The sequence below is a fragment of the Zonotrichia albicollis genome, chromosome 34, assembly GCF_047830755.1.
Source record: "Zonotrichia albicollis isolate bZonAlb1 chromosome 34, bZonAlb1.hap1, whole genome shotgun sequence".
NCBI classification, from domain to species: domain Eukaryota; kingdom Metazoa; phylum Chordata; class Aves; order Passeriformes; family Passerellidae; genus Zonotrichia; species Zonotrichia albicollis.
This window is the reverse complement of record NC_133852.1, coordinates 2,210,612-2,219,946: the sequence shown is the minus strand read 5'-3', so window position 1 is coordinate 2,219,946 and position 9,335 is coordinate 2,210,612. Positions and strand designations below refer to the sequence as shown.

The 9,335-nt window shown below is 69.0% G+C and overlaps 1 protein-coding gene across 1 annotated transcript; it reads left to right on the top strand.

Moving 5' to 3' along the window:
- Positions 1–1,667: 1,667 nt before the first annotated feature.
- On the top strand, positions 1,668–8,970 carry LOC141726342 (uncharacterized). Its single transcript, XM_074531130.1, has 8 exons — positions 1,668–1,868; positions 3,094–3,245; positions 3,341–3,443; positions 4,116–4,374; positions 4,661–4,770; positions 5,026–5,158; positions 5,322–7,630; positions 7,987–8,970. The coding sequence occupies exons 1-8, from the start codon at positions 1,694–1,696 to the stop codon at positions 8,013–8,015; spliced, it is 3,270 nt and encodes a 1,089-aa protein (XP_074387231.1). The 5' UTR covers positions 1,668–1,693; the 3' UTR covers positions 8,016–8,970.
- Positions 8,971–9,335: the final 365 nt, after the last annotated feature.

Sequence of the window (9,335 nt, the reverse complement as noted above, 5' to 3'; positions counted from 1 at the left end):
GTGAGGGGTCCCGAAAATTTGGGGGGGACCTGAAAATTTGGGGGGGATCCGAAAATTTGAGGGGGTTCCAGGATTTTCGGGGGAGGGGGGTCCCGATGCCTCCGGGGGGTCGGGGGGAGCCCCAATCTCTGTGGGGGGGTCCCGGGGGTCTCCCCCTCCCCAAATTCCCCCCCCGAATCCGCTCCCGGGGGGGTCCCGGCGCGGCCCCGCCCCCCGCGCTATTTTGGGCTCCCCGCGCTATTTTTGGCTCCGCGGCTTCGGCGCCCAAATTTGGCAGCGGCGGAGCCGGGGGGGAGGGGCGGGGGGCGGGGCCAGAGCCGGGGGCGCCCGCGCGGGGGGAGGGGAGCGGGGGGAGGGGGAAGGGGGATCCCTGAGGCCCGGGGGGAGGGGAGGGGAGCGCAGGCTCCGCCCCCCGGCCCGAACGGGGGTCCCTCCGGCCGCGGTGACCCCGCCGGTGGTCAGTGTGGGCTCTCTGTGGTCACTCTGAGCCCCCTGTGGTCAGTGTGGGCTCTCTGTGGTCACTCTGAGCCCCCTGTGGTCAGTGTGGGCTCTCTGTGGTCACTCCCACCCCCCTCCGGCCACGCTGACCCCCACACTCCCCCCTGACCATCGCTGGACCCTCTCCATCCCCCCACTGACCCCCAATGGTTCCCCCAGCCCCAAGTGCTGCTCCCTCTCCCCATTGATCCGTCATTGATTTCTCCCTCTCCCCACTGAGCCCCACTGACTGCTCCATCTCCCCACAGCCCCCCTTCATCCTCTCCATCTGCCCATTGACCCTTCCAGTTCCCCAATCTCCCCATTGATTCCTCCATCTCCCCATTGATCCGTCATTGATTCCTCCATCTCCCTATTGACTCTTCATTGCCTCTTCCATCTCCCCATTGCCTGCTCCATCTCCCCACAGCCCCACATTGCCTCTTCCATCTCCCCATTGACCCCTCATTGACTGTTCCACCTCCCCCCGATCCCTGTTGGCTCCTCCATCTCCCCATAGATCCCTTCCTGTCTCTGCCATCTCCCCACAGCCCCCATTGATTGCTCTGTCTCCCCATTGACCCCCATTGCCTCCCCCATCTCCCCATTGATCCTTCCTTGATTTCTCCATCTCCCCATTGCCCCCCATTGCCTGTTCCATCTCCCCATTGATTCCTCCCTCTCCCCATCTCCCCCCATTGCCTCCCCCATCTCCCCATTGATCCTTCCTTGATTTCTCCATCTCCCCATCTCCCCCCATTGCCTCCCCGTCTCCCCATTGCCTCCCCCATCTCCCCATTGCCCCCCATTGCCTGTTCCATCTCCCCATTGATTCCTCCCTCTCCCCATCTCCCCCCATTGCCTCCCCATCTCCCCCCATTGCCTGTTCCATCTCCCCATTGATTCCTCCCTCTCCCCATCTCCCCCCATCGCCTCCCCCATCTCCCCCCCGCCTCCCCCCCCCGCCGGGGCGTGTCCCCCTCCCCTCCCCCGCCCCCCGCTGGCCCCGCCCCCCGCGCCGTCTCCATCTCCAATTTGGGAGCGATCCCCGCGTCCCCCCCGTCCCCGCTCGCGCGTCAGCGTCACCGGTGACGCCGCGCTCGCGTCCCCCGGTGTCCCCCCCGCGCGGGGGGCGGCGCGGCGCCGGTGACGCGGCGCTGACGCGGGGCCCGGGCGCGCATAAAGCGGCGGCCCCGGGCGGCGGCGCGGGCGGAGGATGCTCCGCTCCACCAAGGGCGCCTCCAAGGCGCGCCGCGACCAGATCAACGCGCAGATCCGCGCCCTGCGCGACCTCCTCCCGCTGCCCGACGGCGACCGGCCGCGCCTCTCCTACCTGCACGTCATGGCCCTCGCCTGCATCTACACCCGCAAGGGCGCCTGCCTACGCCCAGGTACCGGCACCGGGACAGGGCACCGGGGATGGGTCCGGGGATGGAGCGGGGAACGGGAGACAGACCGGGAATTGGAGCGGGGATGGAGCAGGGATGGGACCGGGACCGGGGATGGAGCGGGGATGGGGACAGGAAACGGAGATGGAGCGGGGACAGAGCCGGGAGAGGGACCGGGGATGGCAGAGGGACCCGGGATGGGGATGGGACCGGGGATGGAGCAGGGAAAGGGGAAAGGGAGCGGGGATGGAGTGGGGACCGGGGAGAGGGAGCGGGGATAGAGCGGGGACAGAGCCGGGACCGGGGACAGGACCGGAGCGGGGATGGAGCGGGATCGGGGATGGGACCGGGGATGGAGCAACGAGAGAAGCAGGAGCGGCGGGAACAGGACCGGGAGAGGGAGCGGGAACGGGGATGGAACCGGGAGCGGGGAGCGGGGATGGAGCAGGGATCGACCCGGGGACAGCACCGGGAATGGAGCAGGACCGGGAGAGGGACCGGGGATGGGAGCAGGAGCAGGGATGGAGTCGGGAACGGCAGCGGGAAGGGATCGCGGACCGGGGACCGGGCTCGGAGCGGGACCGGGAGCGGGACGGGGACCGGACAGGGACCGGGTCAGGGACAGGGATGGGATCGGGGACCGGGGACCGGGGACAGGGATCGGGGCCGTTGAGCACCACGGGCAGGGAGCGGGGCCGGGGCAGCACCGCGGAGAGCGGCCGGAGGTTCCCGTTCAGCACCGCGGAGAGCGGCGGGGACCGGGAGGGGCAGCGGGAGCGGGACCGGGGACTGGTGACAGGGATCGGGGTCGGGGGACAGGGACTGGCATCGGTGATCAGTGACAGGGATCGGGGACGGGGACCGGGATCGGGATTCGGGATAGGGGACAGGGACCGGGATCAGGGAGCGAGATCGGGGACGGGGATCGGGATCGGGGACTGGGACCAGGATCAGGGACCGGGATCGGAGACCAGGACCGGGACAGCGACTGGGATCGGTGACGGGGATCAGGATCAGGGATCCGGGACAGGGACAGAGGAACCGGGACAGGACCGGGGTTGGTGACAGGGACAGGGACAGGACCGGGACGGGACCGGCGCCGGCCGCACACGGGGAGGGCTCCGATGCCCCCGGCCGCCCCGTTGGTGCCGCCCGGTTGGTGCCGCCCCGCGGGTGCCCCCGGTGCCGGGCGGGCTCTGACCGCGCTGTCCCCGCTGTCCCCTCCCAGGCCCGAGCCGGGGCGCGCCCCTGGAGCTGCTCGGGGGGCCCGAGCTCGCCGACCTGGTGGCGTCGCTGCCCGGGTTCCTGCTGGCCGTGACCCGCGAGGGGAAGCTGGTCGGGGTCACCGACAACGTGGCGCAGCACCTGGGGCACTCCATGGTGAGCACCGGGGGTGCCGGGGGGCTCGGGGGGTCCCGGGGGGCTCCGGGGGGCCCGGGGGCTCACCCCGGCCTCCCCCATGCCTGCCCCCCCAGGTGGACCTGGTGGCACAAGGGGACAGCATCTACGACCTGCTGGACCCCGCCGATCACCCCCTGGTGCGGCACCAGCTCAGCCTGCCCGGGCCCCCCCAGGCAGGTGGGTGGGGGTCCCGGGGGTCTGGGGGGGGTTTGGGGGGGTCCGGGGGGTGTCGGAGGGGGTTTGGGGGGATCCTGGGAGGGCTGGGGGGTTCCAGGGGGGTCCTGGTGGGGTTTGGGGTCTGGGGGAGGGAGGAGGGAGGGAGGGAAGGGACAAACGGGGAGACAGAGGGATGGACAGCAGGACAAAGGGATGGACAGAGGGATAGACAGTAGGACAGAGAGACGGACAGACAGACAGAGAGATAGGCAGAGGAATGGACACCAGGACAGAAGGACTGGCAGCAGGACAGAAGGGTGGACAGCCGCACAAAGGGATGGACAGAGGGGTGGACAGCAGCACGGACGGGTGGGCAGACAGGCAGAGGGACAGACAGATGGACAGACAGACAGCCACACAGAGGGGCGGAGGGACGGACAGGAGCATATGGACAGACAGCCGCAGAAAGGGATGGACAACTGGACAGCCGGACAGAGAGCCACACAGAGGGACAGACAGCCGGACAGACAGGCGGACAGAGGGTCGGACAGCCGGACAGAGAGCCGCACAGAGGGACAGACAGACAGCCGGACAGAGGGTCGGACAGCCGGACAGAGAGCCGCACAGAGGGACAGACAGACAGGCGGACAGAGGGTCGGACAGCCGGACAGACAGCCCCCTCTCCCCCCACAGAGCGCCTGTTCCGCTGCCGGTTCACCACGTCGCGCGCCTCGCGCCGCCCCAGCGCCGGCCGCAAGCTCGTTCTGCTCCGGGGGCGCTTCCAGGAGCCCCCCGGGACCCCCGGCACCCCCGGCAGCGCCCCCCCCGCGCTCTTCGTGGCCTTCTGCGCCCCCCTGGACCCCCCGCCCTGGCCCTGCCCCGACTGCCTCCTGCTGCCCGCGTTCCAGAGCCGGCACGCCCGCGACCTCGCCCTGCTCGACGTGTCCGACAGGTGAGGGGGCACCTGGGCACAGGGGGGGCACCTGGGATGGGGAGGGGGCACCTGAGATGGGGAGGGGGCACCTGGGTATGGGGAGGGGGCTCACCTGGAGGACTCAGCTGGGCTGGGGTCACCTGGGCTGGTCTGGGAGAGTCCCGTCCATGCGGTCAGTGAGTGACCGTGTCCTGGTCCGCAGTGTCCTGGTGCACCTGGGCTGTCTGGGGGGCTCCCCTGGGGGGTTCCATCACGGTGGTCAGTGCGTGAATGGTCAGTGAGTGACCGTGTCCTGTGTCCGCAGTGTCCTGGCGCACCTGGGCTACGGCCGGGCCGAGCTGCTCGGCCGCTCCTGGTACCGCCTGCTGCACCCCGAGGACCTGGGGCACGTGGCCCGCCAGCACCTGCGCCTCGGTCAGTGCACCTGGGGTCACTGCGGGTCACTGCGGGTCACCGGGGGGTCACTGCGGGTCCCTGTCCCCTCCCCTGCCATCCCTGGGTGTCCCCACAGTCCCTTGGGTGTCCCCACTGACCATCCCCTGTCCTTGCTGACCCCACTGACCATCCCCTGTCCCCACTGACCATCCCCTGTCCTTGCTGACCCCACTGACCATCCCCTGTGCCCATTGGTGTCCCCCCGACCCCACTGACCGTCCCCTGTCCCCACAGCGGGCGCGGGGCCAGAGGCTCGGGGCGAGGTGGTCACTCGGCTGCAGCGCAAGGACGGCCTGGGCTGGACGTGGGTGTACACCCGCCTGCGGCCGGAGGGGCCGGCCCTGCTGGCCCACAACTTCGTCATCAGGTCAGTGGTCACTGCCCAGCGGTCAGGGGGTCTTGTCTGCCCCTCGTGACCCCGGGTGGTTGCAGCGGCACTGACCGCTGTGTCTCGATGGCTGCACTGACCGCGCTGTCCCAGTGGCCGCAGCCGCACTGACCGCACTGACCACTGCCCTGTCCCCCCGCAGCGAGGCCGAGGCCTGGTGCCTGCGCCAGCAGCTGGCGGCTGAAGCCCCCCCGGAGCCGTTCGGGCCCGGCCTCGACTTCCCCGCGAGTGACCGCGAGCTGCCCCTGGAGCTGCCCCTGCGGCCCGGCCTGGGGCTGGCGGTCAGCGCCGGGGGCACCGACGGACACGGGCTCGGACACGGCACTGACCCCGGCCTGGGCTCCGCCATTGGACATGGGCTCGGACACAGCGCTACGGCCACAGCTGACCCTGGACTTGGAGCCACCATCGGACATGGCCTTGGACATGGCGCTGACCCTGGCCTAGGGTCCGGCATTGGACACCGACTCGGACATGGACACAGCACTCCGGCCACTGCTGACCCCAGCCTGGGGCCTGGCATTGGACATGGCCTCGGACATGGACACTCCACTCCGGCCACCACTGACCCCGGCCTTGGGGCCACCATCGGTCACAGCCTCGGAGCTGCCCTGGGCAGTGGCGTGGAGCCCAGCCTGGGGCCTGGCATTGGTCACAGCCTCGGACACAGCGCTGCAGCCACTGCTGACCCCGGCCTGGGATCCAGCATTGGACATGGGCTCGGACACAGCGCTGCGGCCACCACTGACCCCGGCCTGGGGCCTGGCGTTGGACACGGCCTGGCAGCCAACGCCACGGTCACTGTTGACCCTGGACTTGGGACTGGCCTTGGACACCGCCTTGGGGCCAGCACTGGACACGGCCTTGGGGCCAGCACTGTGGCCACCCCGGGGTCAGTGGCCCCAAACGTCGGCCATGGCCTGGGCTCGGACACCGGCCTGGGCCTCAGCGTGGGAGGTGGCCTCAGAGTGGACATCGGCCTGGATGTGGCGGCTGGAGCTGACACTGACCTCGGGGCCGAACTGGGGCCGGCCGGAGTGACCGCTGGCGTGGCTGGAGTGACCGCTGGTGTTGCCCTGAGCATCGGGCCCGGCCTGGCCGGTGGCGCCATCAGGGCCAGTGTGGGGCTGGGCATTGGTGCGGCCGCGCTGCCCCCGGACATCGGAGTGACCGTCGGGGCCGGAGCCGCGGCCGGACTCAGCCTCGGAGCCAGCACAGGGTCAGCTCTGCCGGCCGGAGCTGGACTGGACAATGCTGGGCTCGGACACAATGCTGGACATGGACACAACACTGGCCTCGGACAGAACCCTGGACTGGACAACACCAGCCTCGGACACAATGCTGGAAATGGACAGACCCCTGGACATGGACACAATGCCAGCTTTGGACACAACTCCAGCCTTGGACAGAACCCTGGGCTCGGACAGAACCCTGGCTTTGGACACAATTCTGGACTCGGACAGAACACTGGACATGGACACAGTGCCAGCTTTGGACACAACTCTGGCCTCGGAACCAATTCTGAACTCAGCTCCGGTGTGGGCCTGGTGTCCGGAGCCTCCCTGGGCTCCGAGCTGGACATTGGCCTGGGCATGGACATCGACCCCTGCTCGGACACCGGGCTGGGCCTGGGCTCCATCCCCTGCTCGGACCCCGGCCCCGGGCTGGGCCTGGGCCCCATTTCCTGCTCGGACACCGGCCCCGGCCTGGGCCCGGTCCCCTGCTCGGACACCGGGCCTGGGCTGGGCCTGGGCCCCGTTCCGTGCTCAGACACCGGCCTTGTTCCCTGCTCGGAGCCCGGCCTTGCTCCCTGCCCGGGCCCCGGCCTGGGCTCAGCGCTCGCTTTCGCCGTGGGCGCCGCGCTCGGCTCCAGCCTGGCCCAGCCGGGCCTCGCTGCCGACCCCGACCTCACCCTGGGCCTGGCCGCCCCCCTGGCGCCCCCCGCCCCGCCGGGGCTGCTCCGCCTGGGGCTGGGCGTGCCCGAGCCCCCCGGCCCGGCCGGCGCCGAGACCTGGACGCCGCCGTACACGCCGCGCCAGGCGCCGCCGTTCCCCTTCGGGCCCCCCGAGCCCCCCGAGGAGAAGCTGCCGCCGAGCCCCGAGAGCCCCGGCGGGGCCGGGCCGGGCGCGGGGGGCCCGGGGGGCGCGCTGCTGACCCCCGAGACGTCGCCGCCGCCGGTGCCCCCGGTGCCCCCAATGCCAGCGATGCCCGCGGTGCCCGTGCCCGGTGCCGGCGCGGCCGGGCCGGCGCTGCGGCGGCTGCTGCAGGGGCTGGCGGCCATCGCCGCCCGCGGGGGGCCCCGCCGGGGCCCGGGGGCCGCTCCCGGCGCTCCCCCCCGGCCCGCGGGGCCGCCCCCGGCCCGGTCGCCCCGCGACCCCTTGGCTGCTGCCGCTGCTGCTGCTGAGTTGTATCAACTCCCCCAGAGCCGCCTGCAGGACGCCTTCCGCAAAGGTGGGCACGGGGACGGGGATGTGCGGCAGGTTCGGGGATTTTAGCGTGGTTTTTGCGACAGTTTTGGGGTGATTCTGGGGGGTTTTGGATCAGTATTGGGGTTGTTGGGATGGTGTAGGGGTTTTTAGGGTGGTTTTGAGGGTATTGGAGTGGTTTTAGGGGTTTTCAGGGTGGTTTTTGGGTCTTTTGGAGGGGTTTGTGGAGTTTTTGGGGCAGTTTTGGGGATCTTGGGGCAGTTTTCGGGGTTTTTGGAGTGGCTTTTGGGGATTTTGGGGTAGTTTTTTGTGCAGTTTTGGGGTTTTTGGGTCAGTTTGGGTTTCCAGCCCGTCCCTGACGTGTCCCCTCTCTGTCCCCAGCCGGAAGCCAGCGCGCCCCGTCGTTCTGAACTGAAGTCTGTGACGCGACTTGCCCCCAGTATGGCATATTGTCATTGTCACCCCGGCCCGGCCAGCGCCCCCCGGCCCGGCCGCCCCTGCCCTGCCGCCCCCCCTTCGGGGCCGCTCGTGCTAATTTAACTCGTAACGAGTCTCTAAGGTAATTGGGGGGGGGCTGGTGGCCCCCCCCGCCCCCAGCCCGGACGCCTGGGGACGTCCCCGTGTCCCCAGCAGTGTCCCCAGCAATGTCCCTTTGTCCCTCTGTCCCTTTGTCACCTGCCCCCCACCTCGGGCTCTGCGTTTTTGGCAGAGCCCCCTCCCCAAAATTGTGTCCCCCTCGCCCCCCCCATCCCCTCGTGGGTGTCACCCTCAATGTCCCCAAGGCGGGGGACCGAGGCACGATGTGGCTTGATGTCCCCAAATTCCCCAATTATTTCCCCAGTTTTGTCCCCAGTAATGTCCCCAATTATATCCACAATAATGACCCCAAGAATGTCCCCAGTTTCCCCAATAAGGTTCCCAAGAATGCCTCCAGTAGTGTCCCCAATTTCCCCAATTATGTCCCCAATAATGTTCCCAAAATGTCCCAAATATCCCCAATAATATCCCCACTGATGTCCCCACTGTCCCTGATGTCCCCAAGCCCTGGGGCTGAGGCACAATGTGCCTCAGTGTCCCCCACACCCTCCAAGGGACATCCTGGCCTGATGTCCCCAAAGCCCCTGATGTCCCCAACGTCCCCAATGTCCCCAGATGTGTCCCCAGTGTCCCCAACCCCTCGGACTGAGCCTGTTCAGCGTCCCCAGTGCCGCCGATGTCCCCAAAGGAGGAGGACGCCGTCACCGCGCTCATGGGACTGAGTCCCCAGTGTGTCCCCAACGCGTCCCCAATGTCCCCAACGCGTCCCCAATGTCCCCAAACATGTCCCCAATGTCTCCACTGGCAATAAAAGTGTCCCCCAATGGCCCCGTGTCTGCGGCAGTTCCTTTGGGGAGGGGGTGGCAATTTTGGGAGGGGACATTGGGGACAACTCGGGGGGTCTGGGGGAAACAAAAAACTCGTGGGAGCCCCAGGGGAGGAGCCAGGGGTCGGAATGAGCCGGGATTGGGGGGGACGCCGGAATTTGGGGGAGATTTGGGGGGATTTGGGGCATTTGGGGAAATTTGGGGGCATTGGGGGAGGATTTGGGAGAATTTGGGGGAATTTATGGGGATTTGGGGACGATTTGGGGGGATTTGGGGGTCCCGGGGGTCCCACCGGAGCGCAGAAACCTGGGGTCCCAACCCCAGCGCAGAAACCACGCCCACAAGGCTAAACCCACGCCTCCTAGC

Bases quoted from the DNA above. Each gene is read 5' to 3' on its own strand.
- LOC141726342 (XM_074531130.1), top strand. From the start codon at position 1,694: ATGCTCCGCTCCACCAAGGGCGCCTCCAAGGCGCGCCGCGACCAGATC. The intron at 1,869-3,093 runs GTACCGGCACCG...GTCCCCTCCCAG, and splicing joins GGGCGCCTGCCTACGCCCAG to GCCCGAGCCGGGGCGCGCCC. The intron at 3,246-3,340 runs GTGAGCACCGGG...CTGCCCCCCCAG, and splicing joins AGCACCTGGGGCACTCCATG to GTGGACCTGGTGGCACAAGG.